Source organism: Heterodontus francisci, chromosome 25 (assembly GCF_036365525.1).
Source record: "Heterodontus francisci isolate sHetFra1 chromosome 25, sHetFra1.hap1, whole genome shotgun sequence".
In the NCBI taxonomy this organism is placed as follows: Eukaryota; Metazoa; Chordata; class Chondrichthyes; order Heterodontiformes; family Heterodontidae; genus Heterodontus; species Heterodontus francisci.
Genome location: NC_090395.1, coordinates 57,259,260 through 57,283,670, shown reverse-complemented (window position 1 = coordinate 57,283,670; position 24,411 = coordinate 57,259,260). Strand labels below are relative to the sequence as shown.

Sequence of the window (24,411 nt, the reverse complement as noted above, 5' to 3'; positions counted from 1 at the left end):
TGGTCTGGAGTCACATATAAGCCAGACTGGGTAAGGATGGCAGATTTCCTTCCCCAAAAGCACCAGTGAAGCAGTTGGATTTTTCCTGACAATTGGTAGTTTCATTGTCACTATTACTGGTACGTCTGCAAACGCGACATGAAATCGTGTGACATTGATCACAAGTCGTGGGAGTCAGTTGCCAGCATTCGCCAGAGCTGGCGGGCAGCCATAAAGACAGGGCTAAATTGTGGCGAGTCGAAGAGACTTAGTAGTTGGCAGGAAAAAAGACAGAGGCGCAAGGGGAGAGCCAACTGTGCAACAGCCCCAACAAACAAATTTCTCTGCAGCACCTGTGGAAGAGCCTGTCACTCCAGAATTGGCCTTTATAGCCACTCCAGGCGCTGCTTCACAAACCACTGACCACCTCCAGGCGCGTATCCATTGTCTCTCGAGATAAGGAGGCCCAAAAAAGAAAAAAAAAAAGAAAGATTACTGGTACTAGTTTTTTTGATACTAAATTTATTTAATTTACTGAATTCTCCGATGCGCATGGTAGAATTTGAACTATTAGTTCAGGCCTCTGCATAACCACTATGCTACTGTACCTGTTAACATATAGAGGCTACATTCTTTATAGTTGGTCTATATTTGTTGTACAGTAAAAGATAAAGGTGTTTAACCATTTGATCTACTTAACATAAATTAAAAAATTATTATATTCATTGCAGATCAGTGCCACAGCCCTCCGAGTGTGATGGCTGCTGAACTTACGAATGAGTATCTTACTCAGCAAGAATTTTTTGTGGGCCAACATGTTTCCTATAAATGTTTATCAAGTTATATTTGGAATGACAGCACACCAGATTTTATCATTTGTCAACCCAATTTAAGTTGGTCAAAGCCATTGATAAGTTGTATACGTAAGTATATATAATTCAATATAATTTCTTACTGCTTTTCTTTTAAGTTTGCATATTAAAAAAACAAAAGAAAGACTTGGATTTATATAGCACGTTTCATGACCAAAGCACTTTACAGCCAATGACGTACTTTTGAAGTGTAGTCACTGTTGTAAAATTGGAATCAAGACAATAGCCTGGATTTTCCATACCTTAATATCAGATTTTGGGGCAGGAATATGGGTTTGAGCATGGAAAGTGGCTGGAAGGCCATACTTCTTGCACACAAATGCAGTAATTAACTTATGGTGTATGCATTTATGAATTCATGTCTACTTATCAGTCCTGGCTCTCAGTCCTGGCTCAGAGTTCTTAACTCTGACGCAGAAGGTCTGGGATTTATGTTCCACTTAGCGACTTGAGCACATAATATAGCTTGCAGTCTTGGAAGTGTCGTCTTTTGGAAGAGATGTTAAACCCAGATCCCATTTGCCTGTCAAGTGGACATAAAAGATATAATGGCACTGGTCAAAGCAGGGAGTTCCCCTGGTGTCCACACCAACGTTTATCCCTCAACCCATATTATCAAAAAAGACACATTATCTGGCCATTTATATCATTGCTGTTTATGCAAATTTGCTGCCCTTTTGCTCTACATTGGAACATCAAGGACACTTCATCATACTTCATTCACTTTGAAGCATTTCAACACATCCTGGGGTAATGTAAACTGCTATATAAATGCAAGTTTTGTTTTAAAGGACAGTGTGCATTAACTCAGACATATACAGAATTCAGCAAAAATTATAGTTCAGTAAATGTTTGTAAAAGTCGCTCAACTTAAGTTGTGACATTTAATATTGATTACAGCTTCATTTTAGAAGCTTTTTATATTATAAATTACCATTTCAAATTCTGTATGAATATTTTAGCTTAATGGGTTTGAGTACTGGTAAGAAGTAATTCATAACATTGGGATTAGTGTAAACATTGAAATCATGTTTAAAAGATCTCTGTCTATGTTTTACGCAGCTAAAGATTGTGGTGATCCAATGGATATGCGGGATGGTTACTACAGAGTTACAGGTCGTACCGTTGGGCACAAAGCAACCTACTATTGCAATAAAGGGTAAGCGTTAATTCATAGAATCAGAAATTCAAGGAAGTGATCAGAGATGGCCTTATCTTTGACACACTGGGATTAGTGAGGCCATATGAGATGGCAATGAATATGTTTATATGGAGACAGAGATAGAGCAGGGGAATGGGACTGACTGGATCTCTCTACAAAGAGCTGGCATGGACTTTTTTTTTTTAGAGATACAGCACTGAAACAGGCCCTTCGGCCCACCGAGTCTGTGCCGACCATCAATCACCCATTTATACTAATCCTACACTAATTCCATATTCCTACCACATCCCCACCTGTCCCTATATTTCCCTACCACCTAACTATACTAGGGGCAATTTATAATGGCCAATTTACCTATCAACCTGCAAGTCTTTTGGCACGTGGGAGGAAACCGGAGCACCCGGAGAAAACCCACGCAGACACGGAGAACTTGCAAACTCCACACAGGCAGTACCCGGAATTGAACCCGGGTCGCTGGAGCTGTGAGGCTCCGGTGCTAACCACTGCGCCACTCCTTCTGTGCCAAAATGACTCCGAGTCCAGAAGAAAACCATTAAGTCCTGTAATTTCTCCCCATTCAGCAGGTAGTGCTTTATATATAATGGTCAAAGATCAGTGTTTGAGAAAACATCCCCATAAAAGAATTACCTCATTAACAATCCTTTCAGCTGCCAATTAAAATACTAAAAACTATGGCTCATATGGTGCATAAACTCCAGCAGAGACCAGCTGGGCAGAATGACCTGGTTTTGTGCTGTAGACATGATGTAACTCATTGTGGCAGTGGGACAGTGAGTTTTTTTTCTATTTAAGCCAGTAAATGCAGAGGCTTGACTTATGAGGCATAGGTTGTGACTGAGAACTGGGCTGACAGTGCATGTTTGTGAGAAAGCAGTATCCTGGGAGTTGTAGTTTTTGCTACCACAAGCAACACACAATCATACCCGATGTGCCTCATTCTTGACATGCATATTTTCAGGCTGCTTTTATCCTGCACTGCCTAAATTCATAGAAGAGGCATTGGCGTTATGGGTCACTGGACCGAAACTCTAAAATGCTGGTGACTGTGCTGAGGTGGTTCGTAGTCCAGAAAACCACAAAGTGGGTTACATGCATGTGCAAATTAGACTTTTACTTCCCAGGTTCCATTGAAAAATGAAACACCCTGGCTGGAAGAAATCTGAAGCAATGGCAACTTCCCCTCACTTTGTTGTACCTCCCTCATCTCTCATTTATCATTCCCCATCACTCACCCAACTACCATGCCAATTTTCTCAGAGATATCTTCACTGCTTTCCTTCCTCACCTTCTCTACTGAGAGACTTCTCATCCTTGGTGATTTCAATATCAACTCATTGTGTTCTGTCTCCTCTGTGTTGACTGCCCTCCTATCCTTCCTTAGTTCCCATTTCCATATAAACCTTGGTGTCAGATTTGACCCTGAGATTAGCTTCTAACCACATGTTCAAACTATCACTAAAACCACCTATTTTCACCTCCGTAACATTGCCCAATTCCAACCCTGCCTCAGCTCATCTGCTACTGAAATCCTCATTCATGCCTTTGTTACATCTGAACTTGACTATTCCAACACACTCCTGGATGGTCTGCCATCTTCCACCCTCCATAAACCTAAGCTCATCCAAAACTCTGCTGCCTGTATCTGAACTTGCACCAAGTCCCCTGTTCACCCATTGAATTGCTGATCTTCACTGATTCCCAGTTAAGCAATGCCTCAATTTTAAAATTCTTATTCTTGTTTTCAAATCCCTTCAAGGCCTCATCCTTCCCTATTTCTATAACCTCTTCCAGCCCTACATCCCTCTGAGATATTGGCACTCCTCCAATTCCATTGTCTTGGACATCCTCGATTATAATTACGCCACCATCAGCGGCCGAGCTGCCAAGTTCCTAAGCTTTGGAATTCCCTCCCTAATCTCCATCTCTTTACTTCTTTTCCTCCTTTAAAGATGCTTCTTAAAACCTACCTCTGACCAAGCTTTTGATCGTCTGCTCTAATATCCTTTTATGTGGCTTGGTGTCAAATATTGTTTGATAACCCTCCTGTAAAGTGCCTTGGGATGTTTTACTATGTTAAAGGTTCTATATAAATGCAAGTTCTTGTTGTTATAGCTGAAACCTCCATTAAGAATAAATTTGTTGTTTATGGTGGACATGATATCTGCTTAGTACTGAATCAATAGAGACTCTGAAGTCAAAAACTGAAAAAAAACTGAACCCTGTTTGCCAAATCTGATTGCTGAATGTGTTAAATCATAGTTGGAAAATTATTTCTACATCAATCATTTCCAATAATTCAGAGACTTTTCATTTACCTAATATTTTTCTTGTTCTAGCTATCAACTATTTGGTAAAAGAGATGTCCTATGCACTAATAATGGATGGAATAAAATTACTGCAAACTGTGCAAGTAAGTAACTGATCGAAAAACAGAAATTGCTGGAAATACTGAGCAGGTCAGGCAGCATCTGTGGAGAGAGAAGCAGAGTTAACGTTTCAGGTCTGTGACCTTTCATCAGTAACTGATCTACTTGGTTGTAAAGATTCACATCAGATTCAATGGTTTGTCTTTGGAATGGTCTCAATATAAAGTGCTGGAAGGGATTATATTTTATTTATGGTCTCATCTGTATACTTAATATTAGTGTACAGTGCTTGTTTGCACACTGAGGATAAAAGATGTTCGAAGTGAAAGCATCTATCGTGATTTCCCAGAGGACTGAGAAAGTACAGGTAACTCCACTGAGTAACTGATCAATACAGACTAGGAGATGCCTGCCTGAGCTTAGTTAGCTGCTCTGTGCTGTGGCAGCAGTGCAATTATCCTGAGCTACACTGGGGTAGGGAGGGAGGGTTAAATTAATCAGGGTTGTAGTTTTTGATGAGCATTTGGGAGCTCCTGAGTAATGTTCTATTTTTAAACTTGCTTCAGGTTCTTTGCAATCTGCAAAAAGGGAACAACTGACTAATGTTAAAACACAGTATATAGCAGCAGTTCAGCCTCTAGTAACAAATTCACATCTTCAGTTCTCTAGCTGAAGCACTGTGTCTCAAATGAGTTATCTAATTTATGCATTGACAGATATAGTTTGCTAAGGAACTGTGACTAACTTTCGTAGTAGTACAGTTAACTGCTAATGCCAAGATGGTGATACGGACATATGAACATACAAATTAGGAGCAGGAGTAGGCCACTCAGCCCCTCGAGCCTGCTCCGCCATTCAATAAGATCATAGCTTATCTGAGTGTAATCTCAACTCCACATTCCTGCCTACCCCCGATAGCCTTTCACCCCCTTGCTTATCAAGAATATATCTACCTCTGTCTTAAAAATATTCAAAGACTCTGCTTCCACCACCTTTTGAAAAAGAGAGTTCCAAGACTCACGACCCTCTGAGAGAAAAAATTTCTCCTCATCTCTGTCTTAATGGGTGACCCCTTATTTTTAAACAGACCCATAATTCTAGATTCTCCCACAAGGGGAAATGTCCTTTCCACATCCACCCTGTCAAGACCCCTCAGGACCTTACAAGTTTCAATCAAGTCGCCTCTTTTCCAACGTCCAGCGGATACAAGCCAAGCCTGTCCAACCTTTCCTCATAAGGGAACCTGCCCATTTCATGTATTAGTCTAGTAAACCTTCTCTGAACTGCTTCCAACGCATTTATATTCTTCCTTAAATAAGGAGACCAATACTGTAGACAGTACTCTAGATGTGGTCTCACCAATGCCCTGTATAGCTGTAGCATAACCTCCCTACTTTTGCATTCAATTCTCCTCACAATAAACAATAACATTCTATTAGCTTTCCTAATTGCTTCTGTACCTGCATACTAACCTTTTGCGATTCATGCACTAGGACACCCAGATACCTCTGCATCTCCGAGCTCTGCAATCTCTCACCATTTAGACAATATGTTTTGTTTGTATTCTTCCTGCCAAAATGGACAATTGCACGCTTTCCCACATTATAATCCATTTTCCAGATCTTTGCCCACTCACATAATCTATCTATATCCATTTGTAGCCTCCTTATGTCCTCTTCACAATTTACTTTCTTACCTATCTTTGTGTCATCAGAAAATTTAATAACTATTTTTCTTTCTCATTAGAATGTATCTATTCTGTGTATTCAGAAATATCCCGTTAAATGTCTGTCACTGCACTGCTATTGACCAATCCCTCAACTTAATTTACCAGTTCACTTTAGCTAGCTCTCATAATTGCCCTAATTTAAGTTTAAAATACTAATTTTCTCTCCCTCAAACCGAATGTAAAATTCAATCATATTATAATCACTGCTGCCTAGGGGCGCCTTCACTATGAGGTCATTAATTCATCCTATCTCATTGCACAATACCAGGTCTAGTATAGTCTTCTCTCTGGTTGGCTCCAGAATTTGCAGTTCTAAGAAACTATCTCAAAAATATTCAATGAACACCTCATCTAGGCTACCTTTGCCCATCTGATTTTTCCAGTCTGTATGTAGATTAAAATCCCCCATGATTATTGCCGTACCTTTCTGACAAGCTCAAAATTAACAAACCAAACAGGAATGAAACATTAACATTTGATGAAGTAAAACAACATCTATAAATGCTCGTATTATTCAGTATACCATATGACATATACATTTTTTTTTATTCGTTTATGGGGATGTGGGTATCACCATCCCTAACTGCCCTTGAGAAGGTGCTGGTGAGATGCCTTCTTGAACCATTGCAGTCCATGTGGGGTAGGTACACCCACAGTGCTGTTAGGAAGGGAGTTCCAGGATTTTGACCCAGCAACGGTGAAGGAACAACAATATAGTTCCACGTCAGGATGGCGTGTGGCTTGGAGGGGAGCTTGCAGGTGGTGGTGTTCCCATGCAACTGCTGCTCTTGTCCTTCTAGGTGGTAGAGGTCGTGGGTTTGGAAGGTGCTTTCTAAGGAGCCTTGGTGGGTTGTTGCAGTGCAACTTGTAGATATTATGCACTGCTGCCACTGTGCGTCGGTGGTGAAGGTAGGGAATGTTTATGGATGGGGTGCCAGTCAAGCGGGGTGCTTTGTCCTGGATGGTGTCGAGCTTCTTGAGTGTTGTTGGAGCTGCATCCATCCAGGCAAGTGGAGAGTATTCCATCATACTCCTGATTTGTGCCTTGTAGATGGTGGACAGGCTTTGGGGAGTCAGGAAGTGAGTTACTTGCCACAGGATTCCTAGCCTCTGACTTACTCTTGTAGCCCGGGTATTTATTTGGCTATACGTTGGCTATATTGCTGCAATCAAATAGCTGATACTCACTGTCAGGACCTCTATCAATAGAACAGCACTAATTGACAATATGATAGGAATTATTAAAATTGTGAAAGGATGGAACAAAGTAAACAAAATAACAGGCTGTTTCCAGTAGTTGAGAGGTCTAAGTCGCAGGGCCTCAGAAACGAGGTTGAACATAAGAGATTTAGAAAGAGGCTACAGAACTTTCTTTACACTGAACATTGTAAGAACCTGGAATTCCTTCCAGGATAAACTCCTGAGACAGAAGCAATGTTAAAATTCATGATTAGATTGGATAAGTGCATGAAGGGGGGGGGGGGAAAGGATGGAGGGATATGAGAACAGGATGGGTAAATGTGATCAGAATTATTTGTGTGGAGGGTAAATGCTAGCATGAACTGGCTGGGCTGAATGGTTTGTTTCCGTGTTGTAACTTCCATGTATAGTCACTTTGGTACTTGGAAACATACCTTGTAAGGAGGCAGTATCTTCAGGATAGGTGAAAATTGGTGAGAAGAAAATCAAATTTCAACAAGATATTGTAAAAAGGGGAAGTTTAACTTTCAAAGAATTTATAGGATGATAGCTAGTGCTACAGTTGTGTCACTGAATGGGCTTTGTATAGTTCTAACCGTAGCATCTATCTGCATATTGATACAGACACACAACAATGAAATACATCTGGGGAAAATTCATTGCTGCTGTTGGGCAAAAGTCTACCTGTTGCCTCCCTGAGAAAACATGAAAGTAACAAGCATTTCAACATAAAACTTCAAAATAATTCCTTACCTATAAACGCACATGATTTGCTGCAATATAGCTTTCAGCATAAATTTATTGTTTGCATAGAATTAACTTTATTTTAAAAAGGCTGTTAGTTTCTTGACCTTGCATGTTGTAAGATTATAATTAAGGCCGTCGCTTGATGCTTGTAGTGTCCTATCCAGGACATCATAAACTTTCAGTGCCTAATTTTTCATTATTCTAAGTGAATGGACGGAAAATCTGACACAGTGAGCTCCGTGCCACTACAAACTGCAAGCACCAACCGTAGAGTCAGCCCTTGCTTTTATTTGTTAGCAATTTCACGTTTGTAAAATTTAAATACAATCAGCTTTGATATTTTTGTTAAGTGTATATGTGTGTGTATATATATATATATGTATGTAACAGACTCCAATTATAAATCTGATAAATATGATTTGTAATAAAAAATTTACTGAAACTTGTTTTTGACTTTCACTAGGTATAGTATTTGCATTAACTAATGATACTGTGCTTTAAACTGGCCATGTACTATAATCTTCTTGACTGGCTCCATTTTATGGTCACACCTAGCTGGTACACAATAGGATAAATTTTTTCCTAATTGCTTGCAACAAAAATCAAGTCCCTAAATAATTTTGATTAATCATGTCCTGTTCCTCAGTCTTGTGTGTAAATTCTAGATTCTTGCATTCTTTAAACCGCCTCCAGTGAATCGATCCATAATTAGCCTCTTGCACTTTTTTCAAGACCTTAAAACACAGTGATAGCACTTGAACAAGAATTAAGCCCTTCCATCAGTGCTAATGCTTGTATCAAAAATGATCATTCTTGGAGGGAATGTCAGGTATCTCTGGACAGGAATTGTGGAGGAGGTGAGGTTACTCATAACATCTGTTACATCTGTAGATGTTGCTATAGCTGGACTCTTTGATATAAAGAGTAATTAAGGTTAACAGAGGGTATGAGCTTACATCACTGCCTGTTGGGTAATCACATATTGTTTTTCTGAAAATTACAATGCTAAAAACGGGGACAGTTATTATTTTTAAATCAGTAAGTAAATCTATTTTTTTTAGAAGAACATATTGATCCCTGTGCCCTGCTCTCAAGCTGCTGTCTCCTGTTAGTTAGTGCCACTCTGCAGCCTGATGTTTAAGGTTTTGAGTCCCATTGATAGCCTGTGTTTATCGTTGGCTATTCTTGGCCTCTTCCTCCCAGCTAATTTTTGAAACCTGCAGCCACTGTATTGATACTTTTCCTACCTCCTTGCATTGGTTCCCTGTCTGTCCTGTACTGCTCCCATATCCATTTGCATTGCTCAAAGTCACTCCACAGCCTGATTCTTCCTTTTCTGGCCCTCTGCTAATATCTTAAGGTGTGTAACCATTGGTCCAGTGCTCTTCAGACCCACCTACCCAAGTGTTGTTCCCTGTTGCTGCCCATTCTATGGGCCTCTGGCCACTAATCAGCTTGCAATGGTAAGCTTAATATATCACTGAAAAGCCACCAAGGAGTCTGAATATGGACTGGAAAATAGTTTTCTTTCAGTCCATTGGTAATGTTCAGACAGATCTACATGGGTGAGATTTATACTGAAACACCTGCTGTATCATCTACTAAATAAGTGGGTAACGATTACAGCTTAGACTTTTTTTCTTACAGTTATTTCATGTGATCCTCCGCACGCAATCAGCAATGGAGACGTGATTCAAAGAGATGAGTGGACGTATGGAATAAATGCAAATTATTTATGTCATTCTGGCTATACTCTGATTGGTCAACACACCATTAATTGCACAGAGACTGGAGACTGGAGCCATCACCCTCCAGTTTGTAAAGGTAATTTACCACGAAACAAGAAGAGGATGCACATTGTACTGGTCATTAGCCTGTTTGTAGAACTTGCAGAAGTTCTCATTAGTTTAAAAACCAGAGGGAATTTTGGAATTTGAAAACATCACTCAGCTTTGTTCTGTTCTGGTAACACAGTATAAAGACAGGAAGCTTCCAGCTGGAGTTTTTCAGGCCAGAGTATTGAAGTGTTGTCTCAAAGAATACCAATGAGGTCATTGAGTTACATTTTTAACAAGTTCTCTGCACAATTGCTTTTCAAACTTCACCCAACAACAGTTTATTTATTATTTTCAGCCAATAATAAATAATGTGCATTTCACAAATGTAAATTTCCAATGCAAATTATCACCATACTTCTTCAAGTCCATGTGGTTTTCACTTGTGCCAATGTTCTCATTGACCAGCTATCAGGTGGCTTAAGCTATTGACCAGGCAGGATAACCTCACCTTGCTTTCTTGTCATGGGTTGCTGTGGTGTGTTAAAGTGTAGTAAGGTGTGGGGTCATGCTTTCAGTAGCTACTCAATAAAGCTGACACGCCAGCGTAGTACTGAGGGAGTGCTGCACTGTTGGAGATGCAGCCTTTGGATGAGATGTTGAACTGTCTGCCTTCTCAGGTGGACGTAAAAGATCCCATGGCACTACTTTGAAGAAGAGCAGGGAGTTCTCCCTGGTGTCCTGGCCAATAGTTATCCCTTAATGACCAGATAATCTGTTTTTGCAGCATAAATGATCACATTGCTGTTTGTGGGAGCTTGCTGGGCAGAAATTGTTTGCTGCATTTCCTACATTGTAACAGTGACTGCACTTCAAAAGAATTTCATTGGCTGTAAAGCGCTTTGGGACATCCTGTAGTCATGAAAGATGCTATATAAACGCAAGTTTTTCTTTCACAGAATAATACAGTGCAGAAGAGGCCCTTTGACCCATCGAGTCTGCACCGATGCATTAAAGACACCTGACCTGTCTACCTAATCCTATTTGCCAGCACTTGGCCCATAGCCTTGAATGTTGTGACGTGCCAAGTGCTCATCCAGGTACTTTTTAAAGGATGTGAGGCAACCTGCCTCTACCACCCTCCCAGGCAGGGCATTCCAGACAGTCACCACCCTCTGGGTAAAAAAAGTTCTTCCTCAAATCCCCCTTAAACCTCCCGCTCCTCACCTTAAACTTGTGACCCCTCGTAACTGACCCTTCAACTAAGGTGAACAGCTGCTCCCTATCCACCCTGTCCATGCCCCTCATAATCTTGTACACCTCGATCAGGTCACCCCTCAGTCTTCTCTGCTCCAGCGAAAACAACCCAAGCCTATCCAACCTCTCTTCATAGCTTAAATGTTCCATCCCAGGCAACATCCTGGTGAATTGCCTCTGCACCCCCTCCAATGCAATCACATCCTTCATATAATGTGGCGACCAGAATTGCACACACTACTCCAGCTGTGGCCGTACCAAAGTTCTGTACAACTCCAACATGGCCTCCCTACTTTTGTAATCTATGCCTCGATTGATAAAGGCAAGGGTCCCATATGCCTTTTTCACCACCCTATTAACCTGCCCTTCTGCCTTCAGAGATTTACCGACAAACACACCAAGGTGCCTTTGTTCCTCGGAACTTCCCAGTGTCAGGCCATTCATTGAATACTTCCGTGTCACATTACTCCTTCCTAAGTGTATCACCTCACACTTTTCAGCGTTAAATTCCATCTGCCACATTTCTGCCCATTTGACCATCCCGTCTATATCTTCCTGTAACCTAAGGCACTCCACCTCACTGTTAACCACTCTGCCAATATTTGTGTCATCCACAAACTTACTGATCCTACCCCCACATAGTCATCTATGTCGTTTATATAAATGACAAACAATAGGGGACCCAGCACAGATCCCTGTGGTACGCCACTGGACACTGGCTTCCAGTCACTAAAACAGCCGTCTGTCATCACTCTCTGTCTCCTACAGCTAAGCCAATTTTGAATCCACCTTATCAAGTTACCCTGTATCCCATGTGCATTTGCTTTCTTGATAAGTCTCCCATGTGGGACCTTGTCAAAGGCTTTGCTGAAATTGAGATTCCAATCTCAATTTGTACCACAGGAGTGGTATATAGATTTTCCTACAGGGAGGCAAAATTGGATGGGCTTTCATGCATGTCCAAAGAGCTATATTTGTTAGCAAATAGCATTAGCAACAGCATTATTTTCAACCAAGGTCCCAAAGAAATAGCGGGAAAAGAAAAAAGAAAAATGATAAACGGGCCATTTTTTAGGTTTGCTCAATCAGAGATCAATAAAACTGCTGGTCCTACTTCCTAAATATTGCTGAGTGAACATCTACATGTTTAAATTTGCTGGACCTTACAAGCAAAGAAAAAATCCAAAATCACACAGGAGCATCCTTTTCTGCTGGTGTCACTGGTGTCACTGGTGTATAGTACATTTTTACCTATTGGACACAAAAATGCAACCCCTGGCCTATTGGAAAACCATAGGTTTTCTACCAGCCAGCAGGTGAGCCTGATAATATGATTCAAGTGCTGTAGGCAGTTGAACAAAAAAGGTTACTGTGCCACTTTTCCAAATAATTTTTTTTAAAATTCCTTACACAAGAGCAGAAGAATAGTATCTGGTCAGTATGAACCTACTATTTTGCCTCTACTTTTTTCAAAAAAGAAAAAAAAATTACACACTGTAATATCCGGAGGCTGTCATTGAACAGCTCACCAGCAATGTCCATAAATATAAATAGGGAAGGGGGTGGGGCGGGGGGTTGGTGATTTTGGGGCTGCAGCCACCCTCAGGAGTGCTGTGAAGCCAGGAGTAGCTCTGCTTCCACTCCTCCCAGCTCCATGGCAAGTTCAGAAGAATTAAATTCTGACATAAGTTTTAAATAACAATGAGAAATTGTGCTTTCTGTGTTGTAATGTTCCTGCCCTTAGAAACCAGCATATCATCCAACTGAGCTTGAGTATTAACATGGGATATCCACTATTGTAGTGTGTTGTATTGACATACAGAGGAAATTTCTCAACATGTTTAAGTTAAATGTAGTGGATTATATTCAGGGCTGGATTTTAAAGCCTCTCCTATGCTGGGAATGGTGGCAGGGGGCAATGAAGATTGGTACGGAGGAAGCCTGCCACCAACCCCAGCGCCAGCAGGCCCCCGTGCCGATCTTGGTGGTGGTGAAGCCTCTTGGTGGCCACCCCGCCGCATGGCGACGGGACCCGCATTAAATTATGTTAATGGCTACATATAGCAAAAGCTTCTATAAGTATCTAAAAGGGAAGAGAGTAGCTAAAGTGAATGTTGGTCCCTTGGATGATGTGACTGGGGAGTTAATAGTGGGGAACACAGAAATGGCAAAGACACTAAATCAGTATTTTGCCTCAGTTTTCACGGTGGAGGACACTAGTACCATCCCAATAGTAACAGGTAATGCAAAGCTTGTAGAAAGGAAGGAACTTAAGACAATCATCATCACTAGGGAAAAAGTACTGAGCAAACTATTGGGATTGAAGGCAGACAAGTCCCCAGGGCCTGATGGCCTACATCCTAGGGTCTTAAAGGAAGTGGCAGCGGAGATGGTGGATCCATTGGTTATAATATTCCAAAATTCCCCAGATGCGGGAAAGGTTCCAGTGGATTGGAAAAATGCTAATGTAACGCCCTTATTCAAAAAGGGAGGGAGGCAGAAAGTAGGAAACTATAGACCAGTTAGTTTAACATCTGTCGTTGGGAAATTGTTAGAATCCATTATTAAGGAAGTAATAACAGGACATTTAGAAAGTCAAAACGTAATCCATCAGAGTCAGCATGGTTTTATGAAGGGTAAATCGTGTTTGATTGATTTGCTAGAGTTCTTCGACGATGTAACAAGTAACATGGATAATGGGGATCCTGTAGATGTAGTATATCTGGACTTCCAGAAGGCATTTGATAAGGTGCCACACAAAAGGTTAATACACAAGATAAGGTCACATGGGGTTAGGGGCAATTTATTAGCTTGGATAGATGATTGGCCAACCAATAGAAAACAGAGTCGGGATAAATGGGTCCTTTTCTGGTTGGCAAGATGTAACTAGTGGGGTGCCACAGGGTTTGGTCCTCGGGCCCCAACTATTTACAATCTATTTTAATGACTTGGGTGCAGGGATAGAAGGTACTATAGCCAAATTTGCAGATGACACTAAAATAGGTGAGATAGTAAGTTGCTATAAAGAAATAAGAAATTTACAAATGGATATGGATAGGTTAGGTGAATGGGCCAAAATTTGGCAGATGGAATTTAACATGGATAAGTGTGAGGTTATCCATTTTGGTTGCAAGAATAGAAAAGCAAATTATTATCTAAATGGAGAGAAACTTCAGAGTGCTTCGGTGCAGAGGGATCTGGGTGTCTTCGTGCATGAATCGCAGAAAACTAGTATGCAGGTGCAACAGGTAATAAGGAAGGCAAATGGAATTTTAGCATTTATTGCTAAAGAAGTAAGAGTATAAAAGTAGGAAAGTGTTGCTGCAACTGTACAAGGCATTAGTGAAACCGTACCTGGAGTATTGCGTACAGTTTTGGTCTCCTTACTTGAGGAGTGATGTAGTTGCATTGGAGGCAGTTCAGAGGAGGTTCACTAGATTAATTCCAGAGATGAGGAGTTTGTCTTCTGAAGAGAGATTGAGCAGTTTACTCTCTAGAGTTTAGAAGAATGAGAGGAGATCTAACTGAGGTCTCTAAGATGATTAAGGGGATTGATAAAGTAGACGTAGAGAGGATGTTTCCTCTGGTGGGGCAATCTAGAATGAGAGGTCATAGTTTTAGGATAAGGGATAGCAGATTTAAAACAGAGATGAGGAGAAATTATTTCTCTCAAAGGATCGTGAATCTGTGAAATTCACTACCCCAGAGTGCGGTGGATGCTGGGACATTGAGTAAATTTAAGGTGGAGATAGACAAATTTTTAATTAGTAATGGGTTGAAGAGTTATGGAGAACAGGCAGGAAAGTGGAGTTGAGGCCGAGATGAGATCAGCCATGATCGTATTGAATGGCGGAGCAGGCTTGAGGGGCTGAACTGCCTACTCCTGCTCCTAGTTCTTGTGTTGTTACCATGCAGGCTGCAGTGATTCTGCCAGCACATTGGTATCTTCATTCTGGTAGCGGGCAATGCTGCACCTTCGAATCCCCGTTGGGGGAAACGTGGCACAACACCTGTGGGGAGGGGGTGAGCAGGGTTACAATGCCTCGGATTGGTTTGAAGGGGTGAAGGACAAAGGTTTCGAACTTTGGGGGGTGGAAAGGACAAATTTTCACGTTAGGTATTCGGGGGGAGGGAGAGGGCAGGAATGATATGTATTGCCATTGGGGGAGTGGGAGAGGACATGGAAAAGTTATTTTATTCCTTTTTTAAAAACTTAACATCCACTGTACCTTTAAATTTTAAAGGCTCATTGAGGGCTGCAAGCCCTTTAAAAATGGCACCGGTGCCTGTGCATTGGGGCGGACGCTGTTGCCGGCAACTGCTCGCCTGCCACCTCCACACCATCGGGGGACAGGCACCGCGGCCATGCAAATGAGCAGCCGCATTTGAAATCGCAGCGGCTCCACAACGTGGGCCCCCTGCGTTATGGCCGCATTTTGTACGCTTGCCGCCTATTTCAGCAGCGGAGACGTAAAATGCAGCCCTCTGACTATAGCACTAAAAATGTTCTTGCACATTTCCAACAAGCGGAATTTATTTCCACTTCATGATATATTGCCCTCAGATGTCTGAGAGTGCTCGCTTTCCCTTAACATGGCATTTTATCACTCTATGTGGCCTATAACAATTATTTTCCATTCTGAAGTACAGCCAGGATCCCATGACCGGATTTATATAAATTCCATATGCTAAAGCCCTTTCATGTACTGTAATGGTTACCAAGTTGCCAGTGTTTTCAGTGCTTACTGATCTCAGTAAGATATTTAACTGTTGGAGCAATGGGAAAGTAGCCAGTATAGTCTCCAGGTATGCCAGTAATAGTTGGGAGTTGTTTAATTTTTTTCCCCAGTCAGTGATTCTATTTCCTGCACTTTGTTCCACATTTACCTTTATGCTTAGTGAGGGGGTGACTGGAGATTTTTTTTTTACCATTTTTGTGTGGCTACCTGAACGCCCAATAGGCTAGATTGAAGGTGTGATTTTCATTTTGATATTTTTGTTTCCTGCTCAAAGTGGATGGCTCTTATTAACAATACACTGCAAGTTGTTCAATATACTGCAGATTGTTTTGATCTGGATTCAAGCTTCCAGGAATAGCAATCATTTCAATTGTGAAAGAGAAATCAGCTGGGTTCCTTTGAAGCACGTACTCCAACCTGACTGATTTTCCAGTATTCCCAGACAATCCAGTCCACCTGGACACAAGAAAATTTCCTTTTTTAGTTTCTGGCACTGTAAGAAGAGGAGGAGGACATTCAGCCCCTCAAGCCTGTTTTGCTATTCAGTTGGATCTTGACTGATCTGAATCAAAACTCCACCTATCCATCTGGGTGCTGTAACCCTTAATACCCTGACTTAACAAAAACCTATCAATCTTAATTTAAAAATCTTCAATTGACCTAGCCTCAACAGCTTTTTGGAGAGAGAGTTCCAGATTTCCATTCCCTTTTGTGTGAAGAAGTACTTTCTGACATTACCCCTGAACAGCCTGGCTCTAATTTTAAGGCTAAGCTATCTTGTTCTGGACTCTCCCACCAGAAGAAATAGTTTATCTCTATTTATCCTATCAACTCCTTTGATCATTTTGAACACCTCAACTAGATCATGTCTTAATCTTCTATATTCAAGGCAATACAAGGCTATTCTATACAACCTATCCTCATAATTTAACCCTCTAATCCTGGTATCATACTGGTGAATCTGCACTGAACCCCCTCCAAGACCAATAGATCCTTCCTGAGGTGCAGTGCACAGAACTGAATACAGTATTCCAAATGGGGTCGAACCAAAGCTCTGTACAACTTCCACCCTTTGTATTCCAGTCCTCCTGAGATAAAGGCTAACATTCCATGAGGCTTTTAAATTATTCTTTGTATCAATCCACTAGGTTTTAACGATATCTAACTGTCTCTGCCCATCCACAGTTATACGTTTCTCACCATTTAGAACATACACTGATCTCTCTTTCTTGGGTCCCAAATGCCCAGATTCATACTTTTCCACATTGAATTCTATTTGCCAGTTTTACCCACTCACTTATTCTTTCGGTGTCTCTTTAAAACTTTCTTCTTCCATTGATGTTATTTACTAACTTTTGGTGTTATCGACAAACTTAGATACACAGGTCTCTATTCCTTCATCAAAGTCTCTTAAAAGAATAGTGAAACGCTGCGGCCCCAGTACAGAGTACAGATCCCCAGGGAAACACCTCTCATCACATCCTGCCAATTTGAGTACATACCCAATTATCTCTACTCTCTGTCTCCCACCCCTTAATCAATTCCCTATCCAAGCCAATAGGTTGCCTCCAATTCCATGTGTTCTCATTTTTGTTAACCAAAAGAGGTCAAGTACCGACCTGATAGTTAGAACTTTGTTAGATTATTGTTTGATAGTAAGGATACGTCTGAAAAAAATGTGGAAGAAATTTTCAAAGTAGTAACATCTCCAACAAGCACCTACTACATGGCAAGCCACAGCCTTAATTATCGATCCTAGTTCCAAGAGTCCCAGGCAGCAGTCATTTTGTAATACAGCATCTTCATTCCCATTAGGGTTTAAAAAACAGTGCGGATTCCAAGCATACCCTTATGAATGGAACAACTTCAAGCACTGATTGGCTCAACTTCAAGCAAACATAATTCCAAGACATTTTCTATGGTTCACCCATATTTGTGAAGTTTTGTCATGTGGACTGAACTCTAGGCATGTGGCTTGAGAGAGCAGTATTTGACTGTGCCCTTATATTTGAGAGTAGTGGCCAGAAGTCTCCAATTTCGCAGTCAATAGTGTAGCTGGAAGCCTCTCAGCATTACAACTGTGCTTCTGTTTCCTTGGTACTGGACTGTAGTTTTCTAAGAAACAAGAGGGAAATGGGCTTTTTCATTTGTCCTTATCTTTGCGACTGGTCTGTGGAGCACTGAGTACTCTCACAACTAAATTGACTGATATTTCCTCCACTTCCTTCTGCTGCCCTTGTGCCAGATAGCATCAGCTGACAGTGTGGAGCAACTTGTTTGCAGATCTCTGCCTACATCATTCTGAACTGTGAGGTGGCCACACTCAATTACACTTTCTGCAGTCTGTCCATGTGCAAATGTGCAACATCACAAAACAATTTCTGTACCAGCTTTTCGTACTGAATAAGGTACTGTTTCAAATATATTGCAAAACTATTTCCATGTATTTCTAATATTGGATGCTAAAAAGGAGAATTCTCTGTCGAGTGTTGAAATAGATTGATACCTGGCACAGTGATAACTGAGTGATAGCTCTACTGAGATATTGTAAAGGAAATTGGATCAATTGCTGAAGCAAAGTGTTCTATTTATTTTTTATCTATTTAGAGATACAGCACTGAAACAGGCCAGTTGGCCCACTGAGTCTGTGCTGACCACCAACCACCCATTTATACTAACCCTACAGTAATCCCATATTCCCTATCACCTCCCTCCACTAGGGGCAATTTACAACGGCCAATTTACCTATCACCTGCAAGTCTTTGGATGTGGGAGGAAACCGGAGCACCCAGTGAAAACCCACGCAGACACAGGGAGAACTTGCAAACTCCGCATAGGCAGTACCCAGAATTGGACCCGGGTCCCTGGAGCTGTGAGGTTGCGGGGCTAACCACTGTGCCACAGTGCCGCCCCTGTAGTTATCCCTTTATATCAGGCACAATATGTGAAAGTTCAATATGGTAGTTGTGCAGCCCCAACCTATATTATTATATGGGCTGCAATGTTTGTTATATTAATATAAAAGCAAAATACTGCAGATGCTGGAAATCTGAAATAAAAACGAGAAATGCTGAAAATACTCAGCAGGTCTGGCAGCATCTGTGGAGAGAGAAGAAGAGTTAATGTTTCAGGTCAGTGAGCCTTCTTCAGAACTGACAAATATGAGAAATGTAAAAGGTTTTAAGCAAGTAAAGCGGGGGGTGGGGCAAGAGATAACAAAGGAGAAGGTGTTGATAGGACAAGGTCACAGAATAACTGACCAGAAGGCCATGGAGCAAAGGCAAACAATACATTAATGGTGTGTCGAAAGACAAAGTGTTAGTACAGAGAGGGTGTGAATTGACTGTAAAGAACAAAGCACTTCAAGCACAAACATTAAAATTTTAAAAAACAGAAACAGTGGGTAGGCACAGTAGAAACAAACTAACCAAACTAAAATAAAATAACCAATTACAATAAAAAAAATTAAAAAATAACTAAACATAAAAAGGGGGTGGGGGCCCGTCATGCTCTGAAATTATTGAATTCAATGTTCAGTCTGACAGGCTGCAGCATGCCTAATCGTTAAATGAGATGCTGTTCCTCGAACTTGCATTGATGTTCGCTGGAACACTGCAGCAATCCCAGGACAGAGATGTGAGCATGAGAGCAGTGGTGGGGGGGTGTTGAAATGGCCAGCAACCGGAAGCTCGGGGTCATGCTTATGGACTGAGCAGAGATGTTCCGCAAAGCAGTCACCCAATCTGCGTTTGGTCTTCCCAATATAGAGGAGATCACATTGTGAGCAGCGAATACAGTATACCAAACTGAAAGAAGTGCAAGTAAATCGCTGCTTCACCTGGAGGGGTTGGGGCCTTGGATAGTGAGGAGAGAGGAGCTAAATGGACAGGTGTTACACCCCCTGCAATTGCAGGGGAAGGTGCAGTGGGAAGGGGATGAGGTGGTGGGGGTAATGGAGGAGTGGATGAGGGTATTGCGGAGGGAACGATCCCATCGGAATGCTGACAGGGGAAGGGAGGGGAAGATGCATTTGGTAGTGGCATCACGCAGGATGTGGCGGAAGTGGCGGAGGATGATCCTTTGGAACTGGAGGCTGGTGGGGTGGAAAGTGAGGACAAGGGGAACCCTGTCGCAAATCTGGGAGGGAGGGGAAGGGGTGAGGGTAGAGGTGCGGGACAGTCCTGTTTGTGGATTTTGGGAAGGAGGTAGAAGGAGATGTCCGGGGTTGCAGGACTATGAGGTTGGAAGCTGTAGACGGAAGATCTCTAGAGGACTGTCCCGGCAGACCCATTGTTTCAGCCTGTTACTCCCCCACTGAACTTATTTCTTCCTATCTTGACTGTATCTTTTCTCCCCGGTCCAGTGTCTTCCCACCTACATCTGTGACTCTTCTGATGCCCTACGCCATTTTGACAATTTCCAGTTTCCTGGCCCTAACCGCCTCCTCTTCACTATTCACTTCCAATCTCTCTACACCTCCATCCCCCACCAGGACGGTTTGAGGGCACTCCGCTTCTTCCTTGAATAGAGGCCCAACCAGTCCCCATCCACCACCACCCTCCTCCACCTGGCTGAACTTGTTCTCACATTGAACAACTTCTCCTTCAATTCCACTCACTTCCTTCAAGTAACAGGTGTTGCTATAGGTACCCGCATGGGCCCGAGTTATGCCTGTCTTTTTGTGGGATATGTAGAACATTCCTTGTTCCAGTCTTACTCAGGCCCCCTCCCCTAACTCTTTTTCTGGTACATTGATGACTGTATCAGTGCCGTTTCCTGCTCCCGCCCCGAACTGGAAAACTATCAACTTTGCTTCTAATTTCCACCCTTCTTTCATCTTCACATGGTCCATCTCCGACACTTCCCTTCCCTTCCTCGACTTCTCTGTCTCCATCTCCGGGGATAGGCTGACTACTAATATTCATTATAAGCCCACCGACTCCCACAGCTACCTCGACTACACTTCTTCACAGCCTGCCTCCTGTAAGGACTCCATTCCATTCTCCCAGTTTCTCTGCCTCTGCCGCATCTGCTCTGATGATGCTACCTTCCATGACAGCGCTTCTGATACGTCTTCCTTTTTCTTCAACCGAGGATTCCCCCCACTGTGGTTGACAGAGCCCTCAACCGTGTCCGGCCCATTTCCTGCACCTCTACCCTCACCCCTTCCCCTCCCTCCCAAATAGATGACAGGGTTCCCCTTGTCCTCACTTTCCACCCCACCAGTCATCAGATCCAAAGGATCATCCTCTGCCACTTCTGCCACATCCAGTGTGCTGCCACTACCAAACGCATCTTCCCCTCCCTTCCCCTGTCAGCGTTCCGAAGGGATTGTTCCCTCCGCGATACCCTCGTCCATTCCTCCATTAGCCCCATCACCTCATCCCCTTCCCATAGCACCTTTCCCTGCAATCGCAGGAGGTGTAATACCTGTCCATTTAGCTCCTCTCTCCTCACTATCCAAGGTCCCAAAAACTCCTTTCAGGTGAAGCAGCGATTTACTTGTACTTCTTTCAATTTCGTATTCTGTATTTGTTGCTCACATTGTGGTCTCCTCGACATTGGGGAGACCAAAAGCAGATTGGGTGACCCGCTCTCATGCTCACATCTCTGTCCTGGGATTGCTGCAGTGTTCCAGTGAACATCAACGCAAGCTTGAGGAACAACATCTCATTTACCGATTAGGCACACTACAGCCTGCTGGACTGAACATTGAATTCAATAATTTCCGAGCATGACGTGGCCACCCCACTTTTTATGTTTAGTCATTCTTTTACTTTTTTCTTTCTTATTTGGTTATTTTATTTTAGTTTTTTTAGTTTGGTTAGTTTGTTTCTACTGTGCCTACCCACTGTTTCTGTTTTTTATTTTATTTTTAATGTTGTGCTTGGAGTGCTTTGTGCTTTACAGTCAATTCACACCCTCCCTTTAATAACACTTTGTCTTTCAGCACACCATTAACATACTGTTTGCCTTTGTTCCGTGACCTTCTGGTCAGTTATTCTCTGTGACCATGTCCTATCAACACCTTCTCTTTTGTTATCCCTTGCCCCACCCCCGCTTTACTTGCTTAAAACCTTTTACATTTCTAATATTTGTCAGTACTGAAGAAGGGTCACTGACCTGAAATGTTAGCTCTGCTTCTCTCTCCACAGATGCTGCCAGACCTGCTAAATGTTTGTTATATAATGGCTTGTATATTGTTTCATAAATTTGTTTAATAATTTCAAACCAGAACAAGGTTGGATGCATTGCTTTACTGTGTAAAGTGTGTTTCTGTAGTTTAAAAATAATAAACAGATTAGGGTTTTCTGTTGGTTTTCCTGGGCACATTACTGAATGTTGACAGATAGTGAAGGTTAACAAATAGTAAGGCTAGTGAAAATACTCTTGAAGGCACTAGGGAATTGGGACTCATCAAAGAAAATGACCTAAAGTATGAAAGCTTAAAAATCTAGAGGAAAGAAGGGGTAAAAAGGACATATATAAGGCTGGAGCAAGAGGAATGGTCTGATTGTCTTGAGGCCCTGTTGCAGGTCCCGGTTATTTAGGTGGGTTAAATGGTCTGTAATATTCATACCTTCTTGTTCTCTTTTATGTATCTTACAATCAGTATAATTGTTACGCCCTCTGCAGGTAGGTGAAGTTGATAACTGACTGCATCACAATCTTTTAATATGCCAGTAGCAACAACAAGTTATTCCTATTCATACAAATTCCTGGGTCCCTAAAGGGACCATGGGAGGCAGCTCACTATAAGATCCGAAATTTTTTTTTATAGTTTAATTTCTGTGAGCTCAGAGGAGCAGGAATGTTCCCCCTGCTTCCATAGAAATACTGTGGGCCAGGAGGAACTCTGTTTTGCTCAGCATCATTACTGTCTCCCACCAGACCCCCCACCCCAACTTCACTAACCCCCTGGACCTGCCAGTAGCTAGCCGGATTCATGCAACTGAGATGCAAGACTCAATTTTCATCGGGCTTTGGGATGGTACCTACACATTGTGCCGCCCATTTAGTGCAGGAAACTGGCTCGAGTTAAATTTCTTCCCCTAAATGCTTGCTCTATATATACACTGACTGTCATTACAGTCACGTATTTTATGATGAGCCTAATCAGAGCAATTATGTGACTTTGTGTTTCAGCTCTTCCTGACCATGAAGGACAGCTTTCTATCAGTGCAACTACAATCAGCACAATCCAGGAAACAACACGTCAGACAACCTACATTACCACACATGCTGGTGGCTGGAACCATTTGTTGTCATTACTTCCTGGCTGTGGGTATTCATTGCATAGCAACCATTCGAATTTTATGTAGAAATCTTTAGGGCAATATCTGCATGTCTTGTTCTCCCATAACCCTTGTGTTTGCTGATCTACATAGGCTCCCAGTCCAGCAACCGTTCAAATTTAAAATGCTCATCCTTCACTCCCCCCTGTCTCTGTAACCTCATCCAGACTTACAACCCTCTGAGAATTCTACGTTCCTCCAATTCTGGTCTCTTGTGCCTCTCCAATTTCCTTCGGTCCACCATTGGTGGCTGTGCCTTCAGCTGTCTAGGCCTCAAGCTCAGGAATTCCTTCCTTAAACCTCTCCTTTCCTTTAAGACACTCCTTAAAGCCTTTTGACCTAGCATTTGGTCAGCTGTCCTAAAATCTGACGTCGTCTGGTGTCAAATTGTATCTCATAATGCTTTTGTGAAGCGCTTTGGGATGTTTCACTACATTAAAGGTGCTATATAAATGTAAATTGTTGTTGAGTTGGAGAGAGAGGTACACCACCATCTGTCTGAACAGGACTATGGAGGAAACCATCACCTGTTTGAAAAGAGAAGAGTGGAAAGAAGAATGCCAGGTTGAAATGGAAGAGGAGAGGGAAGGATTGTCAGGATGAACTGGAAAAGCAGGAGGAAATGTAATGCTTCTATGAAGAGAAGATTGTAGAGAATACAGGAGCTGTGGGAGAAATGGTTATAGGGAAAAAGGGCCTCTTTGAAAGGGGAGGAGGGTGGGGCTGTTTAAGGAGAGTAACTGTTGAGATAGAGTTTGAGGAAGCGATAATTTGATTGATTTTCTGAAGCACGTTAACACTTACTTTCCCTATATTTTAAACCAAATAGCTATCAATGGCAAAGGGTAAAAATATCTAAAATTAATCATATGACACCACTTTAAATTAAACATGAAAATGTTGTTGTGGATAGTTGTTCCCATTAGCTGATGGTACAATGAGCAGGGAACACAGATTTAAAGATTTTGGCAAGAGATGCAAGGATGATGTAAGGAAGAACTTTTATATGCAGTGAGTGATAATGATCTGGAACTCAATGAATACGAAGGTGGTGGAAGCAGAGAAGATTAATGATTTCAAAAGGAAATTGGATGTGCACTTGAGGGAAATAAACTTGCAGGCTACGGGGATAGAGCGGGGAAATGGGACTAATTGGATTGCTCTAAAAAGAGCCGTCATGGACTTGATGGGCCGAGTGGCCTCATTCTGTGCTATTATGACTCTGTAACAACTTCAATTCCCACAATGCACCACAAATTGGTGCAGAGG

At 42.0% G+C, this 24,411-nt stretch overlaps 1 protein-coding gene across 5 annotated transcripts in view; it reads left to right on the top strand.

Moving 5' to 3' along the window:
- LOC137383882 (complement decay-accelerating factor-like) overlaps positions 1–24,411 on the top strand; it is an 83,197-nt gene that overhangs the window by 24,239 nt on the left and 34,547 nt on the right. For all 5 annotated transcript variants that reach the window (XM_068057238.1, XM_068057235.1, XM_068057237.1 and 2 more), the window contains 5 exons: positions 711–902; positions 1,914–2,010; positions 4,371–4,444; positions 9,724–9,900; positions 22,994–23,128. In XM_068057238.1, the coding sequence (XP_067913339.1) occupies positions 711–902; positions 1,914–2,010; positions 4,371–4,444; positions 9,724–9,900; positions 22,994–23,128 (675 nt within the window). The remainder of the gene's footprint in view (positions 1–710; positions 903–1,913; positions 2,011–4,370; positions 4,445–9,723; positions 9,901–22,993; positions 23,129–24,411) is intronic.